The following is a 26,389-nucleotide window of genomic DNA, read 5'->3' on the forward strand; positions in this document are numbered from 1 at the left end:
GAAGTTGAGTACTTTAGTTATTCATAGGGCGAGGATGCAAGCCCGGCAGGGGGGTCTCTTCTGAAGAGATCTATGCGCCCTTTCGATCGAGAATCCATGCGTTAGTCTTCCAGCGCCCACCTCCTGTTGTATCAGGGATTCTATATAGGTTGTCGGATTCGAGCCCTCGCTTCCTTCCGGGACCCAAAGTATTCTGATGTTGGCGTGTCTGGCCCGGCCCTCAGCCTCCTCAGCTCTGGCCTCAAGTGTGAACACCTTTCGTTCGAGGTCCTACACCTTAGCTTTCAGCTCTGCTGTGTCGTCTGACGTTTCTTTTATGGTCGTTTCGGCATTGGTCACTCTTTCTGTTAAGTTGCAGGCATCCTGGCGCATGAGTTGTAGCTCGGATTTGAACTCCCCGATTCTGGAATCTATAAATGACTGCAATGATGCAATTGCCTCCGGTACCTGGGCTTGGTTTTCGGGGGAGTCTGCCAGTTTTGCTTGCGGAGGTTCGGGGTGGAAGTGCGTGGCTGTGGAGGAGTTTTCGCTTTAGCGGATACATACGTGTCCATGGTGCTTGTTTTCGTCTTATTCCTGGCCGCCATGATGAGGGACGTTCAGAGACGCCACTTGGGTCATGTGTGGGTAGGTGATAATGGACGTCGCCTCCTCAGCAATGCCCCCACCAGCCCGGTGATTTTAGTGTGCGGGCTGGGGGAGCTTATGGTTCCGAGGGTGAGAGGGTCAGCGTTCAAGTTCTCGGAGGGGCATACAACAGCACGCCGATGGTGCAGCGCTATGGTCCCCTATGCTGGGGGTATTCGATTGGTTTAAGCCCTCACCCAGTGCTCTCCTCACCTCCACTTTCTTTTGCTGTCGGTTGCTGGGCTCCCCACACCAAGGGGTCCGCGTGTCCTCTCTCTCCGGCTCTCGCCCCTCGTCCGCTACGGAGGCCAGGGCCCAGGCCCAGTCTCCGTGGGCGGGAGCGCCCTCTTGTCTCTGCTCAGCCGCTGCGGCAACAGCAGATCGGACCCGGGTGGGGGGGGGGCAGGCTCCTTATTTTTTCCGTCGTGGCAGCAGCTTGTGGGTCGGCTTCGCTGCAAAGGCGGTTAGCGTTTTCCTCCAGCGCCGGCTTCAAGAGATGGCTGCCATCTTGGGTCCTGCCAGCAGTGGGGGGAGGGGGGACCTTTGCAGGGGAAAATCTGTGGGTCTGGAGGTCCAAACCCAGGAGAAGACCACAGGATCGTGTCCGGGGCCGGTTCTCCTTCACTCGGAACCGGTTCTTTCTGACTTTGACGTAATTTCAGGCAGGCAAAAGGATCAAGATGCGGGGCCTCGGCCGGAGCACGGCGACTCAGCTTCCACTCGCCATGAGCTCCAGGCCACGCCCCTCGAGAAGCCACTTTAATAATAGGAGCAGGGCATGGGTCACCTTGGCAGTTAGAGGTTGTTGATAATATTTTCCACTTCAGTGATGGAGAGAGGGGTGTAAAGCTGAATGGTTTCAGCGAGTCGAGATTGGTGTTCCTACCCATAGGGGTTTTAGGTTGCGGGCCAATCTGCAAACAGGTTTTTTTTTGTCGTTTATTTTGCTTTGGAGAGTAGCTATTTTCCCAAGGAGCGCCTTTTGAATATTGGCACACCAAGTACTGTCTTTGGTACAGGTGTCAGGTGGGGTGACGGGGGATTCCAATTCTTTTAGTACTCTGAATTACTCTTTAGTGTTGGAATTAGATACTTTTGTTAGAAGTGTCTTTTTTTAGCCTGAAGTGTAGCCTCTTTGTAGTTCAGGGTGGCTAGGGTTATAATTGCTTTATTTGTTTCAGTGGGATTACCTTTCCAAAGCACTTCTAGATTCTGTTTTTCTTTACGTAGGATTCTCAACTGTGGTGTAAAGCATGAGTTGATCCCTTGGTTTAGGCTTTCTATATTTAGTGGGAGCATTGTGATCCAGGGCTTTCAGCATGGTCTGAACGTGTCTACTATAACCGTTGGATCAATGCATGAGGAAGCGTGTTCATTGAGAACTGGGAGGATTAGTGGGAGTAGTTTTTCACAGGTTATGTCTCGCTAATTTCTTGTAGCGATCACAGGTGCGATGTCTAGAGTGGTAGGGATAATTCTGGCAGGGACGTTGAAGGTGATTAAGTGGTGGTCTGTACAGGCACAAGGTTGGTTAGATTCCACGTTGATTTCACAATTTAGGTCCACTATCCAATCCAGGATTCTGCCCTTGACAAAAGATTGTGCATTTTATTAAGATGACCCACACAAGAGCACCTCTGTTTACCACATAATGTTCAGAAATGGGAGCGGAACATGCTTTGTTTCACACGGAGGTCAGGTTGCTTTCCAGGGGGGGAAAGGGTCTTCAATTGTCTTTTCGGGATCAAAGTGAGACACTTTCTCCTGGGTTTAGACCAGACGAAAGAAGAGCCTTGTGTGACTCACTGGCTTGCACTGTTAGCTTACCATGGCGACCTCTTTGAAAAGCTACATTTTCTAAACCTCCCCCTGCACGGTACAGATTTCCATTAGCAGATGCTCTTGAGGAGGCGTAGTATGATCTTTTCATGTGTTGCTGAACTAATGGGGAAACCATCTCAGAACCACTCTCAAATGTACTTTCCAAGGACAATTGTAGCATCAATGACTGAGTGGTTCAGCCTTTCCTAGCAGACGTAGGGGCCCGCCCACCTCCCAATGCACCTGCAGGAGGAGCTAATGGAACTTCAAAGTGACTGCCTACTGGAGAGCCAATTAAAAAAATTGTCCTCTGGTGGATTGCAAAATGCGGGTTTCCTAATTTATCCAAATACACAGTAAATGTACTGTTACCTTTCAGCACCTCATACCTTTGCAAGATTGGATTTTCAACACTTGCAGCCCTAAAGACTAAATATTGGTCAAAGCTGGAAGAAAACCTATGGTTGGCTATTGCAAAAATTGAACCCAATAGTGTTGGCTAGCTGCTGAAAGGCAGGCCCACCCTTCACACTAGTTCTCCAGTATGCCACTGCATGTGACTGCATTGAAAGTAATCAAGTTGTTGTACTTGGGTATGTCCTACCTTACTGTAGGAAATATCCAACACTACTTTTAGTCATGTCCCCTGTAGCAAAAACATCTGAAGGCTGCGTTTACACATATTTGCCCTCTAATTGAGTTATTGCAAGCAATGATTTTGAAAGAATGTTGTTTAGCACCCACACCTCCATTTGGCACCATTCTACAACGTTTTGGAGTCCATGTGTATTGAGGGGCCCAAGCCAGGTACCCTTTTCTTAGGGAGGGATAGGGGGTCAAAAAAGTCTGCTTAAGAACATTTGCATAGCCCAGGTCAGAATGTCTATTGTATATAGAGGGCACAATGCTTGTAATTTTCAAGAAGTTGCCCAGGCAGCTGCATGGAAGTGCACAGACACCAGCTGGCATAGATTTCCCTTGTGGGGGGATTGTTGATGTGTGGCTTCCCACATCTTTAAGGGTGCCAAGTGGCAAAGTTTTGTTTGGCTAGCATGAAGGCTGGCTAAATTTTGAAGTGTGTGGCAGACTGTTTGAGCCGATGTTTGATGCCATGTTAGCTTGAGGTGAGATATGAAATGAGGGAGTTTAGAGGTTGGTTTGTGACCTAGTGGGCTGGATTTGTAGTTTTGTATACTAAATCGGCAAACCTTAGTTAAAGACATTTGAGTGCTCTAGCAAACATGGTAAGTAATGGCTGCAAATTCCATGTTTTCCAGTACACTATCCATAAGTCTAACCCCATAGTAATACCACCCATCTTATACACAGGGTGTCAAAACCCTTTTCCTAAATTGTTTGAAAGCAACATCCTCCTGGAGTTGTCTGCAATAATCGTTCACAAACCCATCCTACTCCCCCCCCCCCCCCCCCCCCCTATCCTGAAGTTGTCATGGGGTCATCAAGGAGTAATCTCAACCCATCCTGTAGTAATACAAGATAATCACTGGAAGTAATCGCAACTCCTCTTGGAGTAGTTTCTGTGATAACTCGATCATCTCATTTGAATATTTCGGCCTATACACATACTTCAGGATGGTTTCGGATGATCTCCCTGAACGAGCCATGGACGACTCTAGGATGGAGTCACCTGATGACTCAATGATTCCAGGAACATCTTCCTTTTTGACTTGGGTAACGTTGTACCCAAAGGCTGCAGTAGCGAACACGAGTCATCTTGGTTCTATACGAAACCGTTGGCTGTAGATCGTATAATAACGGTCGCTGTGACAGTCGTGACAACCGGCTTAATTAAAATGCTAATGCTTTGTGGAGTTGTGGTGGTCATGCTTACAGTTTTTAAAAAAGTGACCAGCACCTCCCAAGGGTAACCTGAGTATTAGCATTACAATTAAGCCAGGTGTTAGATCTTGAAAGGCTCTTCAACAATTGTTTAAATAACTATTGGGGGTGGGCCACATGTGATGTCATCAACGCTCTGTGTGTGTGCGCCAAATGTATTGCAAAATGTTTTTTCAGAAGTTTGCTACCTCACAACCAACATCCTTGAATGTCTGGTGATGTTGTTGTTGCAGGGCCACAGAACATGTGTATGTGAACCTGCAGTTCATCAGTTCCTCTGCTGATTGCAGCACAGCAGAAGCAACATAAGACTACAGGCACCCAGGAGATCTGGGACCCTTCTGCTAGGGGGGCTTTTTTTTAACCAAGGTAACTCTAATAAGGATTTTTCAATAGCAACAACAGACACCAGAAAATTTCGGATGTGCATATGAAATACTTTGTCAGGTTCCCCCTTATTCTTAACTTCAAGACAGCAGCGAAAGATCATTTGTAGCTGCAAACGCTGCCAGAAGCATAGCAAAGTGAGGGATGTAATGGCTGTTTAATTCACTAACATGGTGTCCAGAGCTGTCAGTTTCTGTGGAATGTTGGTACCCTAGTTCTATAAAAGAACTGTATGGGGAATGCTCATAAAGATGGAATAGAACATGGAGGGAGTTCTACGAGGGCATGTTTATCTATGCTAATACAAAATGTCTGCTGTTCAGATGTTAAGCCCTTTTTTAGTGTCTATGCATGGGTCGCTCGTCTTGTCCAGTTACACTTCCTGTTCCGGTGTATGCCTGCTGGTTTTTCGCGCTCTGTTTGCGGTGCGGTGGTGAGTGTGTGAGGCGGTGCTGCATTTTATTTTCTGTAGCGGCGGTGGCGGGGTACTCAGTGCAAACTAGGTAAGGGACCCGAAGGAGGGGCGTGGAAGCTGGGTGGCGGCAACCAGAATCTTACAATCGAGGAGGTGCGCGTACACAAATTTCCCGATCTTCGAAAAATGTGGCCCAGTGCTCACGGGTTCAGTCCCTAGTGTTGAACTCTCCATATCTGAAAGGGTGGATATTGTCCACTGCTGTTTGGTCAGTGAGCCGTTAACGACCGTTCTCAAAGTATAGAGCTGCTTTTTTGTAGCGCTTCTATGGTTGGGTGCCGCCAGTGATGTAATAACGAGTGTTACTGGGCAGTTTAACGCTTCTGGAGGCCTGCATATTGTACCAAAGAAGGGCCCCAGTTTGCTGTGCGAGCAGTGGCGCTTAATATCAATAAGAATTGGCTCATCACTGAGTATGTTTTGATATGGGCGGTTCTGCTTCCAGGAAGCGGCATTCTTTGTCTAGGATCCTGCCAGCCTACCCATCTCATCTCATGTGTAATGTGGGGGCAGGTTTTGCTGATCTGATGACCGTTTTTCCTCCACGTTCCTTGTATGCGTGGAGTGATATTGATTCTTTGTTCAGTTGGATGCTGCTGGTCTTGGCCACCCCTCTTACCCTTAACGGCTAATATGCACAAACGCATTGTAGTGCTGCCTTTTTCCCCCCATACACTGAATTTCAATCCCTCCGAGGGCCTTCAACCTCTATAGCGTGTTGGGCCCTTCCCCATGGTGAAAGGTGCTATACCAATCACGATAATTAATGTGAACTGTTGATTAATAATTTGGACCATGCATGTATAATGGGGAAAATGCCAGTGCTGCTGCTTCAGTTCAAAATCACATCTGCCTGACTACAACGTATACAATCCAATTAATGTATATTTAATTAATGTAGCGGCCTCTCGGATCAATTTAACATTTTGTAAATTACATATTTTATCAAAATTCAGATCCTTGGATAACATGCATACTTTATGATGCAGTTTATAAATAACTGATTATATTTGAGCTGTTTTCTGATGCATTTTTATTAAGCGTTGATAAACATTCAGGCTATACAAAATCCATCTGGGGTAGTTCACAAAATACAATTCAGGTGTGAATAAAAGGCTATTATATCAAATATTTAACTTTTGAGTCACACCAGTAAAGTATGTGGATATCAATATAAGGTTAAATGTTCACAAATTGTAGAGAAAATTGTCCAGTGTCACTATTTTTAACATATGAACTTCAGTAATGTGCAGACATAACGGCCTGGTTTCTTCCGTATGTTAACATTAATACCCACACATCAAGAAGTCGTTGATTAAATACGTACCATATTTCGATTTGAACGCAGGGTCTTCAGAACTGAAAGTTTGATTATTTGATTTTGCATATATAACTTGACATCAATTGTCTGTTTTGGATATAAATGATCATTCTATTACAATAGTGGCTGCGAAGAAGCACTGCAACAATGATAAAAGCAAATTATTTAGCTAAATGTTTCTTTTTGTGTATAAAAGTTATGTATGTTGTGATTCAAGAATCAATTGTGATCGCTAGGCATTGGGTAGATGCACTTTAAGATTTCCAATAGATCAAACTAAAAATTCTTTGATACACTGATTACTACATTTATTTTTGTATTAAATGTATCACATGGTATTGGATTTGTATAGGTTGTATTGTCAGCACACTCCATAGTCTCAATTAAGAAAGGTCTGGGAGCCACTTACTGAAAATGAACACATCCAAATAACCTTTTCTCTGGGTAGGTTCCCTCTCTGGAGGGTCTACAACCACATTTTAGCTCGATGTACCTTTCACAGAGGGAAATTATTCATTTGCATATCAGTCTTGTCTCACCCACCTGGGGAGTCCACCAAAATGCAAGTTATTCTCCTCTGAACATGAGTGCCAACTGCAACCCCAGACACATGTTTTGGCCTTGTTGGACTGCCTCTGAGAGGTGAAACTGGGCCTCTTAGCACTGTGACGTGGGATGGGCTCACAATTTGTATGCATTTTTTATGGATTTGGGGTTTCACCGTAAGTTACCCAGGGTAATACAGACGTGGACCCCCTTCTCATTGTGCTTGGAGATGTGCTCTGCTTCACCTCACTGAGGCCCAACAAGGCCAAAGCATGTCCCTGGGGTTCTAGTTGGTACAGAGAATTGCCTAGCATTCACCATACTCCCCCAGCCCCCCCCCCCCCCCCGGTGTGAGCACCTTCCCATAAAACTGGTTATTTGCCAGTGGTGGTTGGTAGAGGGTCTCCGGGACCATTTGTCAATTAAGATTTCAACATAAGAATGTACTTGGTGCCTTCGTTTTGTGGAAGTGATGGGACCTTATTAAGAATGGTTTGGGAATGTCTAAACTGCATTCAGAATCCATTTGGTGCATCGTGAATGGGCATGTTTTGCTGTTTTTGTTTATACCACTAGCTTTCCAGCAGTGACAAGTGTCTGTATTTTAGCTTTTGTGATCTACTGTTTTCCTAATTGGATACCCCTTTTTTTCTCATCTCTCTAGGGATTAATCCTGGAGGCAGCCTGAAAACTCAGTTTTGCACTAGACCAAGAGGCCTCTTCAATAGCAGCTTGGCCCTTTCAACATTTCTGTGCTAACTAAAGGGATACGTTGAGGGCCACGCATAACGTCGTTCCGTTCCCTTCTTACAAGGGACTCTGGCAGTGCTTGGCAAGGACTGTGAATTTTGTTTGCTGTACAGGAGTATTTAAAGGTTGTAGTGTAAAAGGTTCATAGTAGACGACTCTTACCGTATAGACTAGACATGGCAGAGGCTGCAGTGGCTTCGGAGAGTGATGATGAGTTAAATATGGAGGTTTTGTCTGGGTTTGTGAAAACTGTTTATGAAACAGTTAAAGAAGAGGGAGTTTTATCACCCAATAGTTCACTTGTAAAACCAGGCACAGAGGCCAACACTGAAAATGCAAAAGACACAAACGCGTTCCATGAGTTGCTTTCTAGGGCTGCTACATCCCTTAAATTAGAAAACACAGTGACTGAGGTAGACAAACGCGGCCTCCCAAATGGGGCAGGTAATGATAGACTGTTAATACCACTGGATTCAGACCTATCTCAGCTATGTCACTCTGTGTGGCAGAGACCAGCCTCTCTGAAACCTGTTGATTGGCAGATGCAGCAGAAGTACCGTGGTAAGGGGGATGGGGAGGTCCTTACCATATCACACCCTCCAGCTGACTCTGTAGTGGTGTTTGCAGCAAGTGGCGGCCGCACAATCAAAGCTGAGAATTTCTCCATCCCTGGGAAGGAGACCAAAACCTTAGATGGGGTTGGGAAAAAGGTGTATCAGGCTGGCGGGCTAGGCCTAAAAGAAGCAAATGTGGCATTTATTACTAGTCAATATAATCAGCATCTCTGGTCTCAACTCTCTGATATTTTGGAAGGTCTGCCAGAAGAAACAAAGGACAAAGCAGTTGAACTCCAAAAAGAAGGCTTGGCTGTTGCCGCCTCAAACATTCAAATGGCTCGCGATCAGGCAGATGGGTCTGCCAGGACGATGGCCACTGGCATCCTCCAAAGAAGAAGAGTCTGGTTTAGTGTTTCCGGGCTCCCCACTCAAGTGGAGAGCAGGGTTCTAGATTTACCATTTGATGGCAGCAACTTGTTTCATTCAACAACAGAGCAGGTGATTGAGCGTGCAAAGAGGGAGCCAATTAAAGGGAATTTTTTGAGAAGAGTTAATTTCCTCAGCCGCAAGGCAACGAAGTCTAAGGCAGCGAAGTCTAGGCCAAAGAAGCCTAAGGCTTGAAACTTCTACTGTCCCTTCCTAGTCAGTGATCCTAGCATTCCTTTGCTGATGGATCCACTCCTCCCCATCCTACTGTAAACCCGTTTTAACCAGTGATTTTGGATAATTTTCTTTGTATTCCAGCCGTTTTCCCAGGGAAGGCCTGGTTCTAGTCTGTTCTGAAAGATGTCCACCCTCTTGCTGTTTGGTATCCATATAGCAACACTTATTAGGGTGCACATTGTTTGGATTAGACTAAAACCTAGGCCACAATTTCTGTTTCCCGGCTGTTCTACAGCCACTACATTGATGATACATTGTTACTTGTTCTAAATCTCCACTGCCCCAGAAGATGCTGTTGACCGTCACAACTCAACAAAGTCTGCCCTTAATGTTGTCCTGTCCTTTTTTTTAGTTTAAGGCACTGTTTCGCCATGTTTTTTTACTTCAGCCAGACCACTTTGTATTTAGGCAAGAGTAATCTTTCTCTTAGAAAGTTGTTTAATTCCTGTTCTCTTGGAAATGGAGTGCTGAATGGAACATGGGCACTTTTTTTAAATCCCTTAATTTCAGCTCTGAGGTTTTTATTTTTTGTTCTTGATGTCTGTAGTATCTGCAAAATTTCGTACTGGTGTGTCTGGGTCAGCCACAGATGGTGGCACCTGGCTGCCTATGTGACATGTTGGCCACTAATCTCTACTTGCCGTTGTTTTCCCTCGTCTCTGAAGACATGTTTAAATCTTAAAATTGTTGCCACAGAAGCAAGGACAATGATCACCTCTTTGCCCTGAGGACGTACCCAATTCTGAATAGTTAGTCCCTTTTTGTGGGCAGTGGGTGTGCTCTTGCCCGCACTCCTCAGCTTTAAGGATACCATTTCTTCTCCTTGGGCATTACTTGGTTTTGTGCTTTAGTTTTGTTTGACAAAGGTCCTTCAGATAGTAAATCTAAACGTGGGATGACATAATAAAGAATTTTACATCAAATGATTTAGGAAAACTGACAGAGCTTTGCAATATTGAAGTTTTGCATGAGTGGTGATAAGTAGAGGTTTGACTTTGGTACCAGAGTTAAGCCCAACATTGCCATATTTTCTTGTGCAACGTTTTGGAATTGCAAGTGGCTACTTGGGCATAATTGAACCTTCCATCTTCTTGAGACTTTTCCCCCTGGTTAGTAAGAATAACCTCTTGCTAGAATCTGCTGGTTCCAGGTCCACTTTCGAAAAAGGTGGTCTCCTCGATGTTCCTTGAGAAATGCACTGCTTCTTCAGACCTGGCCGGCGATTGCTGATCCATGTCTCTGCACCATCCACTCTCACCACTGGCAGAGGGTGTTCAGACCATTTGTTTGAAGGATTGGATACAAGTGCCTGTCTGCAACACAAGTAAGTTCTGTTATTTTGTTGGCAATTATTAATGCAGTTGTGGTTGCACAGCATTTACCATTTCATGTTTCTTCCAACACCGTTTGGCATTTCAGCAGTTAAATGGCTTGGCTTCTTAGTTTAAGCCAATACTACAAACCCCTCCCCCAGTTATCCTCATTATCATAGTAGGATTCCCTTATCCTGCACCTCTGTTGCTTTCAACCACAGCGCTGAATGACTGACTTCCTGGTCCATCTGTGAATGCTGTTGTGCCAAATGTACTTGATTGGAGAACATGGCACGCATTCTCTTGGCTGTCTTCTGCTGTAGGCCGTCATGCGCATTCAAGAAAAAGTAAACGGCTGTGCATTCCTCTACTGGTATAAAAATAAACAAAGTTGTACGCACAAATAGGATACATGCCGATTCACTAAAGCTGTGTAGCAATGCATTGTGCGTGGTCTTAGCATTACAAAGTACTGAGTTACTCCACTAATTTGGGTACACCATGTGTTTAATGCTTTAATGTATGTATTCTTCAGATTACATGTCATTTTTTTTTTTTAACAAGGTTGAAATGTACTTCATGGTCGGTATAGCTCCTATCAGCACATCTCTGAAATATTCAATTTATTAAGTTGTCTTTTTTAATTTTGTGTAATCCATATTCCGAGGGTGTTTATAGATAGATCATGTTGGTCAGAAAGCCCACCTTTTTGCCGGTTGTGGTACCCTGTAAACTTTAAGCTTTATTTTATTGAGTTGTTCCCTCTGAAACTTCTGGTGGCACTCAAAGGGGTATCCAGGAACAAATGTCCTGTGCAAACCTGTGGGTGGTCCCCCTCACAGTGCATTTACCCAACACTGGCCTTGTCCTCCAAGTCCAACAAAGTGTGCACAAGTTATATCCCCAGTGAGTCCTATCCCAATGTCTATTCAACATCAGCTCCCATACATAATCGGAGTGCAGCATAGTGGCCATCTTAGAATGGTGACATTACACATGAACAGCATGCACATAGGACATATAAGCATCATGAATATATGTATATCTCCTGAAAGCATTCTTGAATCCTCATGCAGTAGTGTCATGAGGTTTTTATAGATTAGCTACAGTGTTTTGTAGTAATGAAGTTGTAGTGAATAGCTTTGCTGCATGTGGCCGTGCAAGCGAAGGGGGGGGGTGCAAGGCAAGCAGATGTGAGAACCTGCAGTGTTAATGGGTGCAGGTCGCAAATATTCAATTCATGTGGTGGTGTTGCTTCTCTTGTATTTGTAGTGTTTTTGAGCCTTTTTTATTTGGGGGAGAACCAATGGATGGAAAGCTGTCTAGTGATGTAGTGTGGTATTACCTTCTTATTGGGGTGTTGTGTGCTATAGCTGAGGAAAGGTCTTAATTCATTGCGTGGTAATATTCCTGTTTTGCTGGCTAGAGTGTCTTTTTTTGTTGTTGAAGGCTAACCATTTCTAATGTTGCATCTTGGTCTTCACATTACCATGTAGGCTTGGAATTTTCTTGATGAATTCCTTGCCATAGTATGAACTGTGCATAGGGTTTTGAAGTGAATTCTCGTTTTGGCAGCCATTGAGTGAGTGGAGTGGTGGAAGGATGTGTTCTTTTCAGTCGACTTATTGGCCTGTCTGCCTATCCCCACTCCCTCGTGATAAACCTTTGCCTCTTTTGCATCAATCTCGCACCGCACGTTCCTCTCACTCCTAGCGCAAAGCTGCCTGTCTGTATCCCCCGAGGACCCTTGCCTCCCCCCGCCCCCCACACCCACTCTCCTCAAGAATCTTAAACATGCACAGTCAGTATTGCATGATAAATCCTTAACTAATCCCTCACATCGGGAATCTTCCCGGAAGCCTTCAGAAAATCCTTTATCAAACCCCTCCTCTACACTCGACCCGCGCAGTTCCAACACCCATTTCACGGCCAACAACCGCACCGCATACAAGCACCTCTGCCACTTCACTGAAGCCAACAACCTCGACCCTGCCCAACATGCCTTCAGGCCCCTCGGAGGAACAGTCCTTCCTAGTGGCCGTTGGAATGACCTAAAAAGAATTGCATACTCGGAAGGAGCCCCTGTACTACTTCTCCTTGACCTCTCTGCCGCCTTATTGACCCCACCATTCTCCTAGACAAACTACTCTTTGGGAATCAAAGACACTGCTCTCCTCCTTCGCTAATCGATCACAAATCATGCTCCTCCACATCCCACCCTTTGCTGAAGGGTCCCACAGGGATCATCCCTTTCTGCCCTCCAATATCTCTCAGCCTGCACTCCTCCTCCTACAATCTCACCTGCTACAATTACGGAGACTGTTCCCAGATTGTTCTCAAAATGCCAGGCTCCACAGTCTAGATCTGTCATCATGCCTCTCGGATACTGATGACAGATGAATACCCTGGGAAAACAGAAATCCTAGTCTGTGGAAAATGTGTTTTCCTCCACTCTAAACCCCCCGAGCAACCCCCACTTCAGTGAAACACCTCAGATGCATGCTGGACACATGTATCCCTCTCCCAACACAACTTTGTATCCAGAACCTGCTTCTTCCACCTATGCATCCTCCCATACCTCATTTATCCTCGGCCATTCTCTGCCACCCTCACTATCATCCTCTCCCACTTAGACTATGCAAACTGCCTTTATCTAGGCGCACTGGCGTTCCAACTTAGGAACTGCAAAGAATCCAAAACACAGCAGCCCACCTGTTCATTGGCCTCCCTGCCAGAGAACACATCAGCCCCACACTAGCTCCCTATTGGTCGACAAACCTATAAAGCCATGTGCATTACTCACCATGCCATCCACAAAACCACCCTGGAATTCCTTCAAGACAGATTCATACACTACCTACCCTCCAGGACACTCGGATCTGGCACAGCATTTCTCCTAGTAATCATCCGAATATAACTACTGGCCAAGACCCAACAAAACACCTCTTCCAAACCACTGCGGATGCTGGCAGCTTTTGCAGTGATAAAACTGCACTTAAACCATCACTGGCTTTTCTTTTTTCATCGTTGTCTATTCTCAACTCTCCTTTGTCTGGTTTCCGTCCTCGCCACTCAACTGAAACTGCCCTCACTTCTGTTCTTAACTCTCTCCTCCATACTCGTCCTTCTTGGCCTCTCCGCTTCCTTCAATACTGTTGATCACCCTCTACTCCTAAACTCTCTCATCCGTTGGCTTTAAACACTCTGTCCTTAACTGGTTCTCCTATCTTTCTTACCGCACCATTGCTGTTACCTGGGGCGGTAGCACCTCCCTAAGGTTCTGTCCTTGGCCCCTTTCTCTTCTCGCTCTACACTTCCTTCCTAGTTCCTATCATCTCCTTTGGTGTCTCGCACCATTTCTACGCTGATGACACCCAACTCTTCCCTTCCTTCTCTTACTTCACCTCTGACATCCACCTTAACCACTCTTCCTGCCTTTCCGCGATTAAATCTTGGATGTCATCTCACTTTCTAACCCTCAATACGGACAAAACAGAAGTACTTTTCTTCCCTGCTAACACACATCCTCCTCCCTCACCCTCCATCTATTCTCTCCCTCCTTCCCCCTCCCTTCTCTCCCCATGCCCGCAATCTTGGCTTTCACATTCATTCTAATCTCACTTTCTCCCACCATATCTCACTGCCAGATCTTGCCGCTTCCACCTTTATAATAACCGTAAAATTCGTCCCTTCCGAACCTTCCATGCTACTAAACTCCTAGTTTCCTCCCACGTCTTCTCTAGACTCTTCTACTGCTCCATGCTCCTTTTTGGTCTCCCTTCTGCCCACTTAACCCCCCTTAAATCGATCTACCGCTCTATCCGCTCCCTCTTTCTTCTTTCGCCATATGATTCCATCTCCTCTTCTCTCTCCTCCTTAGGTTGACTCCCCTTTCACTCACAGCTCAAATTTAATTTCCTCTGTCTCGTTTTCAAATCCCTCTATGGTCTTGCTCCACCCTACCTTTTCTCTTTCCTCACTTTCTACACCCCTTCTCGCCCCCTCTGCTCTGCCGAACCTTTCCTGCTCCTCTTCCATCTCCCTGTGCCGCTTCCGTTCCTTCCAACTTCTTGCTCCTTTCCATTGGAACTGGCTCCTTCTCCCTATCCGCTCTATCTCCTCCTACCCTTCTTTCCACACTTCTCTAAAATCCCATCTCCTCCAGTCCCCTCCCTGACATCTTCTGCTTTCTCTCTTGGTCCTACCACCCATCCTAATTCCTTCTTGTTGCCTGTCTTACACCACTCATGTTACACTGCAGTATTCAAGCAAACTGTTGTAAATTGTTGCATGTATTGCTTTGTTACTTGATTCACATGTTTGACAATGCTTATTGTATTCTTTGGTCCTCTTGTAAAGTGCTATATAAAAAATGTACAAATACTGACTATCTTAGATTACCCATAAGACTATGGTATCTATAAATCGGACCACGTCTGTGTACACATGCCGCAGGCACGGCCCGCCCATCCATATACTCTAGAATGGGCAAATCTGGTCTAGCAGCTTGCATAGCTGCCACACTGAAACCGCAGACGTGCCTCAACACCTCTGCCCTTAGTATAAAGAGCTTACAGCAACAACCTATCTAAGGATTTGGTCTAGCTGGGCACACAATCTCCTGCACTAGCAGCGCCAACCCAGTGCTCCAGATAAGATTTTGAGGTGGGAATATTTTACTCCCTGTTTTTAAACTTTGGGAGTAAATGTGATTTTAAGAGAGTAAAAATGACTTTTCTCCTTTACAAGAGTAAAATGTATAACATCCAGCCGACGCATGCACAAACTGTATAAAAATCATTACCATACGGCAGCTTTGTGTTGTGACAGACTACACCTTTCCTTATTTCTCCAGCATGGGGTCTGGCATGGATTCACATGCTCATGAATATTCCCCGTCAGGCTGGGAATCCTCGGCAAAGAAAAAACCAGTATCAGTTTCGTTTCTGATCAGTCTTTCGTAGTAATAACCAATCACTGGTCTCTGCGTCATACTGACCACAGCCAATGACTGCCCTCTACCTAAGCACCGCCTCTGGCAGCCATCTTCAGATTTTTACCGCACGTTCATGTGTTGGGATCCTCGTGCTATTGCTCTCGAGCGTTAGTGCTATTTTTTTCACGTTTTTTCTCAAAAACTTCGTTTTTTTCGGTCAAAAGAGCCTCAAGCTCCACCGACTCTCCATCCGATCAACGGGGACCCGTGTCAGATTCGTCTGCGCCCCTCAAGGGTGAAGATTTCGTCGAGCTACGTTTTTGGAGGACTCCAGAAGCTTCTCAGGCCCGGACATGGCCCTGGAGAAGGGAAGCTCGACGCCCGGAAAGCTGTTCAGGGTCTGCCCTGGATGCCAGCTGCAGAACGTCTTTAAGGAGGACGAACACTCCTTTTGTCTCTACTGCTTACATGAGGACAAGACGCACGTGGAGAAGGACTGTGAGTTTTGCGGCAATATGTCGGAGCGGACCATGAAGGACCGCCATCAACGCCTCGCCAACTGGCTGGAAGGGAAGAGCCCGTCAGGCGAGAAGAAGAGGAAGAAATCCGAGCGGTCTTCTAAGACCTTTGAGGACGCCCCGGCGACGGGGGTCCAACACAAGGCCAAGCACCGCGAGTCCGCTGGCACCGGGAGCGCCGAACGGTCGGGCTCTACGGGCGCCAGGCAGGGCGCACCCTCCCCGGCACCTTCAGCCACGAGCCAACGCTCTGGGTCAGGTAAGAGGAAGGGCGAGCACCCGGCGAGGCTCCTGGAGAGGCCCCGGTCGAGCTCGAAGGCCCCATCGGAGGGGGAGCAAGGCAGTGTTCCCCCCTCCCCCCCTCAAGGATAAGGCGGTGAGCGCACCTAAGGTGGTGAAAGCCTTAATCCATCCGGCCAAGCCCTCTATCGATACTGTCGCGGCGGCCCTGGCTCAGCCTGTGGAGGCTACACCAGTGGTGGCGATCTCGGGGCTCAGAGTCTCCCTGCCACCTCGGAGGGAGTCCTCTTTTGTGCCCATCGATAGGACCCCCGTGAAATCCCCGGCGGGGAAGGAAAAGGGGGGGGGCAGGGCGTCGTCGTAGATTCGGCTCCAACCTCGGAGGAAGAGCTGATCGAGGTCTTAAGCCACGGCCTTGGCGTGGATGAAGACCGGCCCGTCGGGATGGATCCCGACGCAGGTGACGACGACATCGTCGAGGGTGCCGACGGGGCCCCTGACCGCCCGTCAGATTCCCCTCTGCCAGCGCCGCAAGACAACTCGGCGGCCATTTTGTTGGCTATACACTCCTTATGCTCAGAGATAAGGACGAGACTACCGTTGCCGACGGAGGAACCTCTCCTGTCGGGGGATCCTGAACCGGGACCTTCGGGTGTTCCCCCGCCCAAGAAAAGGATTCACCCTCCACCTCCTTTTCAGCCGTCGCGACCCGTCCAGCCCTCCTCCCCGTCCACCCGAGGGGATGATACGGGGACTGACACGGCAGCGACGGGTACGGACGGCGAGGTATACGACGATCTGCCGTCGTCACCTCCCACCAGGGCTTCTCCGCCCGACGAGATTGGATCGTTCCACTCCATGTTCGCCAGGGCATCCAAGCTTTTCCAACTCTGCCCTGAGGAGAAGAAAAAGGAAGGATTCCTTTATCAACGGCGCGAGGCCAAGAGGAAGACGGTCCTTGCGGTGCCTCTACTGGACGACATTTGGGATGAGGGCCTCGCCCTCCTCAAGAACCCTTCCACGACGCCAGCTAGAAGAGACCGGTACGAGAAGAAGTACCGGGTCCCGGACGCGGCCCCCCTGTGCCTCCGGGCGCAGCCTACCCCGGACTCCGTCGTCTCCGCAGCGGCCAGGAAGAAAGCGGGGGGGGGGTGCGGCCTCCACATCGACTTCCCCACCGGACGGCGAGGGAAAGAAATTGGACGCTATGGGACGCAGGGTCATCTCGTCTGCAGCGACGACGATTAAAGCGGCCAACGCCTTGGCTATCGTGGCCCGCTACGACAGGGAGCTATGGTACAAACTGGCTCCCCTGCTGGACTTCCTACCGGACGACAAGAGGGCAGATGCCCTGGAGATCCTACAGGAAGGTGAGGTGGCGTCAGACCACGCCATCACTATTGCGACGGACATCGCCGACACTGGGTTTCGCCAGTTGGGCAACGGCGTGTGCCTTAGGCGGCGTGGATGGCTCAAGGCTACGGACTTCCGTCAAGACGTACAGACCAGAGTCCTGGACATGCCGTTCGATGGGAACAACCTGTTTGGGAAAACAGTGGACGATTCCCTTCAGGCCATTAAAGCGGACACTAAGACGGCCCGGGCCCTTGGGGTTCTGCAGCAACGACGGACGCCCTTTCGGAGCAGCGGAGGCAAGGGCACCTCCATAGGTTCCGGCGGCTGTTTCTCCACCTACCGTCAAGCAGCCCGCTCGTCGTCTCAGGAGGCCTACAGAGGACGAGGCAAGTCTGGCGGACCCCACCGTCGTCGCCAAGGAGGTCAAGGCGGCAAAGCCTCGTCGAAACAGGATTGAACCGGCCGTGGGGGCGGGCCCCCGCCGAAGCACCCCGGTGGGAGGCCGGCTGGCGAGCTTCGTCAGCGTGTGGGAGTCCATCTCCACCGACCGTTGGGTGCTGGACGCCTTAGCCCGGGGCCACGCGCGAGTTTCAAAGAAGGTGCCCGCGCGTCCCCCCGTGGCCAGGAAAGAGCTTCACGTCCCTCAGCTTCTCCTGGAGGTAAAGGAGATGCTCAGGAAGGGCGCCATCGAACTCGTCCCAAAGAGGCTTCGGGGCTCCGGAGTTTACTCGAGATACTTCCTCGTGAAGAAGACGACGGGAGGATGGCGCCCCATCCTAGACCTGCGACGTCTGAACAAGTTCATCAAGGCGCAGAAGTTCCGGATGGTCACCCTCCAGCACGTCCTGGGTCAGCTGGAGGAAGGAGACTTCCTGTCGTCGCTGGATTTGGAGGATGCCTACTTCCATATTCCCATCCTAAAGGGGCACCGAAAATTCCTCAGGTTTGTGGTCCAAGGGCGTCACTACCAGTTCAAAGCCCTCCCCTTCGGACTACGGTCGGCACCCAGGGTATTCACCAAGTGCCTTGCACCGGTTGTGGCGCAGCTGCGCCGCAAGGGGATCCACGTCTACCCCTACCTGGACGACTGGCTCATCCGAGCCAAGACGAGGGAGCTCGCCGTGGAGCACACGGCAAGGACCGTCCAACTTCTCACGGACCTGGGATTCTCCGTGAACTACGCCAAGTCCCACCTGGTACCCGCGCAAAACGCACTGTTTCTGGGAGCGAAGCTCGACACAGTGTCCCTTCTGGCCTCCCCGTCGGAGGAAAGGACCAGGTCCATCCTGGGCAAGGTACAGCGGATGTTGGTTTCCGACGCGGCCAAGGTGAGGTCCATCAAGTCCCTCCTCGGAATGATGTCTTCTTGCATCTACCTCATTCCCATGTGCAGGCTCCGGATGCGCCCGTTGCAGGAGTTCCTGGACGCACGCTGGATCCAAACGACGGCCGGCTTCGAGGAGAGGATCACACTCGTCGAGAGTTTCCGCCGAGCGGTCCGGTGGTGGGGCACTCGCGCGCATCTGACGGCGGGCATGGACTTCCAGACCACCAGGAGACGGTGACCACGGAAAATCTGCATGCGAGAGGCCTTTGGCTCCCGACGGAGAAGTCCCTCCATATCAACGTCCTGGAGCTTCGTGCAGTGTTCTGGGCCCTCAGGTCCTTCCTTCCGTCCCTCAAGGGCAAGGTGGTGAGGATCTTCACCGACAACACCACCACCATGTTTTACATCAGGAAACAGGGCGGAACCAGGTCCCCAGCACTGTCCAAGGAGGCGCAGGACCTGTGGCATTGGGCCGTCGCCCAAAGGATGTTTCTGGTGTCGTTTCATCTGGCAGGGATAAAAAACACCATCGCCGACTCACTCAGCAGGGAGCTGCGCTCGTGCCACAAGTGGGAACTACGGCAGGATCTAGTGGATCGGCTCTTCCGACGGTGGGGCTCACCCCAGATCGACCTGTTCGCGACGGCGTCGAACTCCAAGTGCCCGAGGTTCGCCAGCAGGTTTCCCCAGGCGAGGAGCATGGGCGATGCTTTCTCGTCCCCGTGGGAGGGCCTGTTCCTCTACGCGTTCCCTCCTTTGCCACTGCTAATCCGGCTCGTCAACCAGCTCAAGAGGTCACGGTGCAGGATGATCCTCGTCGCACCTGCGTGACCGAGGCAGATATGGTTCCCGGACCTTCTGGACTTGTCAGCGTCCCCGCCAATCAAGCTGCCGGTGGACGCAGATCTACTCTCCAGGGAAGGAGGCGCCATCCTCCACCACGACCTGAAATCGCTGAACTTGCAGGCCTGGCTCCTGCAGCGCTAGAGTTTGGAGGATACGACATACCGGCCGACTGCAGAGAGGTTCTTGCAAAGGCCAGGGCGTCCTCGACTCTTAAATGCTACGGACACAAATGGAAGAGGTTCTCTGTCTGGTGCCACGCACAGAAGATTAACCCTCTACGGATTACGGCTCCCCAGGTACTGCTGTACCTGCTGACGCTGGCCAAAGCTGGACTGGCACACGCGTCCGGTGAAGGCGCCGGCCCCTGCGTGGGAGCTCAACGTGGTGCTGACCAAGCTCATGGGACCTCCGTTCGAGCCTCTGCACTCGGCCCCGTTGAAGTTTCTGTCGTGGAAAACAGCGTTTCTTGTGGCCATCACCTCCGCACGACGGGTGGGAGAGATCCAGGCCCTTTCCTGTAAGGCCCCGTACTTGACTTTTCACGACACGAGGGTAGTGCTCAGGACGCACCCCTCCTTCATGCCCAAGGTACCGTCGGACTGCCATCTCAACGAACCCTTGGTGTTGCCTGTGTTCTTCCCGTCGCCTTCGTCGCCGGCTGAGAGGACTTTGCACTCGCTGGATGTGGCTAGAGCGCTGAAGTTCTACGTGGACCGCACGAAGTGTTTTCGGAAGACGTCACAACTCTTTGTGAATTTTGGACCTGTCAATCAGGGGAAGGCTCTCTCGAAGGCTTCCAATTCCAGATGGCTCTCCGGCTGTATCATGTACTGTCATCGCTTGGCAAACCAACCGCTGCCTGGCCGTCCGAGAGCCCATTCCACCAGAGCGATCGCAGCTACCACGGCGTTCCTTTCTGGTGTGCCCCTGCTGGACATATGCAGGGCTGCTACGTGGACGACGCACACCTTAACGAAATTCTACTGCGTCGATCGGGATTCCAGGGAGGAGTCCAGGGTCGGCCAAGCAGTGCTGCGCAACCTGTTCGCCAGAGGTGAGCCTGGTGAGGTAAGATGCTTAATGTTGAGTTTGATGTAATGCTTAATGTTGAGCCTTTGCCACCTCCCGTGGTTGTGCATGTGTGTACTGCTATGTATTCTTTATTCATGAGCATGTGAATCCATGCCAGACCCCATGCTGGAGAAGGAACAAGTTACTTACCTGTAACAGTTCTCCAGCATGGGTCTGGCATGGATTCACATGCGAACCCTCCCGCCTACCCCTCTGCGGCTCTTCACTTGGTCATACTGCCACTTCACGTGCTTCCAAATCTGAAGATGGGTGCCAGAGGCGGTGCTTAGGTAGAGGGCAGTCTTTGGCTGTGGTCAGTATGACGCAGAGACCAGTGATTGGTTATTACTACGAAAGACAGATCAGAAACAAAACTGATACTGGTTTTTTCTTTGCCGAGGATTCCCAGCCTGACGACGGGGAATATTCATGAGCATGTGAATCCATGCCAGACCCATGCTGGAGAACAACAGTTACAGGTAAGTAACTTGTTCCTTATCTAAGGTCCGGCCATTTGATGTCTCCTGTAAATTTAAATGTTGAAATCACTAAAACCTAGCCAATTACATAGTAAAGCAAAAATGAATTGTATTGTGTGTTTTGAGGTTCGATATGAGAATTGTCTTTTGATGTTTAAGGAAAGTCCTCATTTTCTTGAGCTATTACTACCTAATGGTATGCCAATGTTATGATACACCAGTTCAGAGAGGCAAGGACTCCATGCTAAATTTTATATCTAATCTAACGGTCAAATTGTTATTTATATAGCGCTTTGGTCCTTCCTCTGCTGTTTTATAAACATTTTATTTTCCAAGCGTCACGTCCTTTGAAGAAAGTTGGGAAGTATGCTTCCCCTCGCCCCCACACCACCCCTCCCTGTCATCAAGGACGTGTATAGGAGGTGGCTACAGCTATCTAGAGACCACCGACGTATAGTGACTGGGTTCGCTGTTAGAAGGAAGCATGCCAAAAGACCAACTAGACGCTCTTTCATGTGTAGATTATTTTCTGAGGAGGGTACAAATCTGATAATTCAAGTCAAATGAGAGAGCGAGTTGAGCCGTTTGCATATGTGGCGGGAAGCTTTGAGTGGAAGGCCTGCTCCACACTCGTCTCAGGTTTTTTTCATTATGAAAACGTGGTAACTTAAGCAGGCGTCCCAACTAGGCAGAATCAAAATGTTACTGGTGTGTGATTTACAGTAGCACCCTTCTTCCCAAGTCCCTCCCATTCTTAACTCTAATTTTCACTGCCCTCTTTAGTCCCGATTGCCTCTACTTTCTTCTATTGTCTCACTTTGCCTCTTGCAATCGATTATCTTTCTTATCGCCTCAAAGTATGTGCATCATCTCTCCTGGTTGCCCCACACCCCATTTCATTGCGTCTCTGGGCCGTTGGTCATGTTTATACATGCTATGGGGAGTGTGCCACGGTTCCAGTGCCTGCCTCCTTTATCTATACTAGTGCTCTTCCATGCTGTTCATTTCCTGAAAGGGGTACAGGACCGGGAAGTCCAATGCAATTGTCCTTTTCACAATCCAGCCTATAAATGCTCAGTCGATTTTTATTTTTCAACATTCATCATGGCTTGTGGTGATGAAGTGCAACCCAGTGAATGTGGGCCGTGCTAATGCCACTGTTGATCTCTGGAGCCATTTCCTTAAACACTTTTGATCTAACCATCGAGATAATTTCGCCCTGCCATCAATCGGGCTCTCGCTCTAAAATTCTCTTGGTGGTGGCAGTTCTCCAAATGTCCTGCACTATTTGACTACATTTGGGACCTGCCTAGTTTCTTTAAGCGTGCATCTTGTGGTTATCGTGCTGGATGTTGTAGATTTTGGATCCCGGCCCAGGCAGTGGCAGACTGTACTTCCCGACTCACCACCATGGCATAGCAGGTGTTGCACAACCAAAGTAGAGGCTCCCCGGTTGAACACTGCCCTCCGGAGGCACAGAATTGACTATGCTCAGCTCGCCTGAGAATAATGCAATAACCCAGGAAACACCCCCACTGTTAACTACCACCAGGGACCCGAAATATGGGCCCTCTGTCCTACAAGTGTCTGGAAATAATCCGCCCAACCGAGCTATCACTTTATACCCTCACCGGCCAGACTATTGTGCTCAGAAAACCACGAACCGTTTAGCTGCGAAAGCAACCCAGCGACGGGGGCACCCGACCGCTAACCATACACTCACCCCAACCAATATGCTCACTCTTCACTTCAACAGAACGCAATTACACCCCTCAATCAATTCGGCCTAACTGCACACATACCTGCATGTTCCCGAAACACCTCTACAGCCCAGTAGAACGCAGCTATATCCCACGAAAAACCAGCCTAACTGCACACCTTCTACACAAGCCCCACGGCAATCAGAATGCAGACTGGGGGTTGGGTAAAAATGTCCACATCGCTGTTGGTGATGAGTGCTGTGACGCTTTAGTGGTAGCTAAGGCAGAGAAGTCCTGCTTCACTCAAGGGGAGTTTGAATAGGGCAATTGTAGGCACCCTACATGTACACTGCAGCTATTGTGGTGTTCATCCCTTGTTCCAAGGGTTGCGGGGGGGGCTGGCAGCCAGGGTGCTAAAACATTTCCTTCATTCATGCTGCGTTTGTGCTGTTCAGTGAATGGAAATACGTTGCTAAGATGACCGCCATGGTAATTGAAGCGCAGGCTCCTTACAGAGGCCCTCTTCCATTACCATGGTGGTCGGTAAGAGAAAGAGGCGGGGGTGATTGCTGCAGCAACATGAAGGCAAGTGGGGGGAGGTTGGGGAAATGAGAACCAAAACAAGTTGGGAAGGAAGATAGCGGGGCGGCCGAGGTAGTCGTCTGGTTCCGTGGAACGCGGGCTGAGAGAATAGGTTTCAGTCCCCAAACTTGATTGGCTGCGCCCCATGTCCTGGGTTCTAAATATCTCATTAAAGGGTATACCTAAGCCTACTAGTAATAAGTATTTAAGTTGTAATGCACCAAAGCCTTAGATGTATAAAAATGGCAAACTGCATATGCTGACACTTCCCACTGTTAAAAGAAATGTTTGACCTCTACCTCGTGTTGGATTCAGTACCTTATAATGCTAGATGCTGCAAATTACACCGGAACCATCAGGCACTGCAGGCCCCACTGTATGTGGGGTCTGGAGAATGCACAAAATCCCACATCGTCCACTTGTGTGGTTCGTGAGTTTGCTTAGGCACACCTCAACCCATTATGCAACCACTCTTATATATAAATGTTACCGTAACAGAGTAAATACATCTGCATAAAACACTGAACAGTCTGCTCCACACTTCTGGCCTTCATCTAGCTGCAAGAGTGCTCACTGCCAGGCAGAAACTAGCAGTTTCTAATCTTCCCAATTACCTTGCTATAGGTTTCAAACTCACTTATTCTGTTTCCTCACACAAGTCTTGTAAATGCAGGCATGGGCCCAATACACCCCAGCGCCAGTCGAATACTGTGGTAGCTTGCATAGTATGATTTACTGTGAGGAAACTATAATATTTGTGTACATATTGTACAATTCATTTGCTTGACTGGTAGATTTATTCTGCTATGCAACCATGCACCAGGGCTTCACCTTTGCTGAAGCAAGGTTTCTGGTGCCCATCTCGTTAAGACTGGTGACAATCTGTTGGGAGACTTGTAAGGCACTGGCTTGGGAGGCCAGCTGGCTTGCACAAATCCGTACTGTCACTTGTTGTCATGATCATATTACCAACACAACAGAATTACGTTCCCAAATAATCGATCTGAGTAGACGCCAACGAATTGACCTAGTTATTGGTGAAGCATTGAGTTCAAACCTGTGAATGAAACATTTTGTGTAAAAAGTTGGGAATCTGAACACGTGGGGGTAGTTTGGAGATTTGTCATTATATTTGTTCAAGCAAGAAATTAGCAAATAATTTGTATCTATCTATTGCAGGTGCTTCTTTTGATGACAGCAGTGTATGCAGGGGAGTGTCCTGGTGACTGGAATGTTTTGATGCCTGGAACATTTGTGGTATGCGACAGGCTTGCCATTTTTTTTGGAAGGTGCAGTCAGCCCCCCCCCCTCCCCACACCTCCCTCTTGTATTGAAAAACTGATGAAGGGGGTCGGACATTGTTCAGAAACATTTGGAAGAAGACTAGTATTGAGGGGGATATGTTCGCTTGAAGTGAGTTGTGTTCCATTATGCTCAAGATTTGAAACCACATGACCTACAGATTTAAACAGAACACTGAATTAAGATCCCCTGACAGTTCTGTGGCTTGGTTTGTAAATATGCACCACACTTTATTGTAACACCGGAAGCCTTGAACCTGAGGAATCTCCATTTTTGTTCAAGGAAGGATTGATCAGGATTGAGTGCCAGCCCATTCACTCACACTAGTGAACAAGTTTCACTATATCCATATCAATACTGGAGCCAAGTCTGGAGGAGTTTTCAAAATCTGTAAATGTCGAAGCCACATTGACGGTACCTGACCCATTTGATTTAAAATGTACTTGATGGCAATAAAGTGACTTTTTAAAAAAAATCTTTAATTGTTTTTTTTAACGTCCACTGTAGGAAAAAATTACTTTCTGAAGCTACCTCCCTCCCTTATCTGAATGTATACAGAATGTTACTAAGTAGTTCATGCATGGTCAAATACACAAGTATGCTTAACTTGGACTATTTTGTGGACTAATTTTGATTGGACTGATTTCTTTTTTATTAGATGCAGCATAAAGTATATGGAAACCATTTAGTTTGATCAAATAGTACTGGTGGTTGGCAAACTTGTCCTTTTGGAGCCTGAACGTTTGTTTTCACTTGCTACCAGATTTTTGTTTTGTTTTTGCTTAATGCATATTGGATATAAGGTGCGAAGATTACAATTCTCTCTCCTCAGGTTCCAGGCTCACATCCTGCTATTTGTGAATGGTTCTTCAGAAAATGACAAAATTGCATGCAACAATGTTGTACATGTTCTGCTTAGTACATGTTCAAATAAGTGTGTTGCCACTCTTCTTACCCTGCCTTGTCAAGTTAACCTAGTGTCCCAGGATTGACTTTTGTTTAAAAGCTATTTGTTTTTTGCCTAAGTGATTTCCTGCATTCATGGGGCTTGTGCACCACATATTGACCCACCAGAGGCAACTTGCCAGAGTAACTTACTTGCTGGGCTTTCTGTAAACCCACTCAGACATGTCATGCCTCATCATGAAAGTGGTCTTGTGATATTTCTTTTATCCATTAAACTATGTTGCTGCAAAAGATGGCCTTCAGGAATACAAGGTAGACCAAAGTGGCATATTTGAACCTGGCTAATAAAGAAAATACTACGCAAGTAGAATGACATTTCCCTGGAACAGTCGCCCAGCACTTTCCCCCCTTCCCCGCCACCCTTCCATAACTAAACGCTGACACAAATATTGTTGGAGCTACACCAAAATAGATTTTGCCTGAATACCTCCATTTGCAAACATAAAAGATCTAACTGCACAGGGTTGAGTATTGGTGAGTGAGCTGTGTGCTCAGTATCACGTGTTTCTACAGGTTTTTCTTTTCCTGTGTCAGCCATTTGTTGGGCATGAGGCAGCCACTCTGAAAGGTTCAGAAACCAATGGGTATAGGTGGGTTAACCCATTGAAGGGAGGCATTCTTGCAACTTACAAAGCCAAATGTGTTGCCAGGTCGTCCTGGTATATCCTAACATTTTATTTTGTAAATAAAGAAAAAGGAAGGAAGCCAAAACACAGAGCCACTGGACAAAATTGGGAAACATTGCA

General features: G+C 48.2%; 1 protein-coding gene across 3 annotated transcripts in view; it reads left to right on the plus strand.

Moving 5' to 3' along the window:
- LOC138528607 (uncharacterized) overlaps positions 1-25,152 on the plus strand; it is a 64,562-nt gene extending 39,410 nt beyond the window's left edge. For 2 of the 3 annotated variants that reach the window (XM_069640396.1, XM_069640397.1), the window contains exons 3-4: positions 7,702-10,331; positions 24,555-25,152. In XM_069640396.1, the coding sequence (XP_069496497.1) occupies positions 7,964-8,965 (1,002 nt within the window). In that variant the 5' untranslated portion in view covers positions 7,702-7,963 and the 3' untranslated portion in view covers positions 8,966-10,331; positions 24,555-25,152. Of the gene's footprint in view, positions 1-4,541; positions 4,678-7,701; positions 10,332-24,554 lie in introns of all 3 variants that reach the window. The other variant, XM_069640398.1, reaches the window with a different exon arrangement.
- Positions 25,153-26,389: the final 1,237 nt, after the last annotated feature.

This window comes from Ambystoma mexicanum, chromosome 7q (assembly GCF_040938575.1).
Source record: "Ambystoma mexicanum isolate Mex_15411 chromosome 7q, UKY_AmexF1_1, whole genome shotgun sequence".
Lineage (NCBI taxonomy): Eukaryota > Metazoa > Chordata > Amphibia > Caudata > Ambystomatidae > Ambystoma > Ambystoma mexicanum.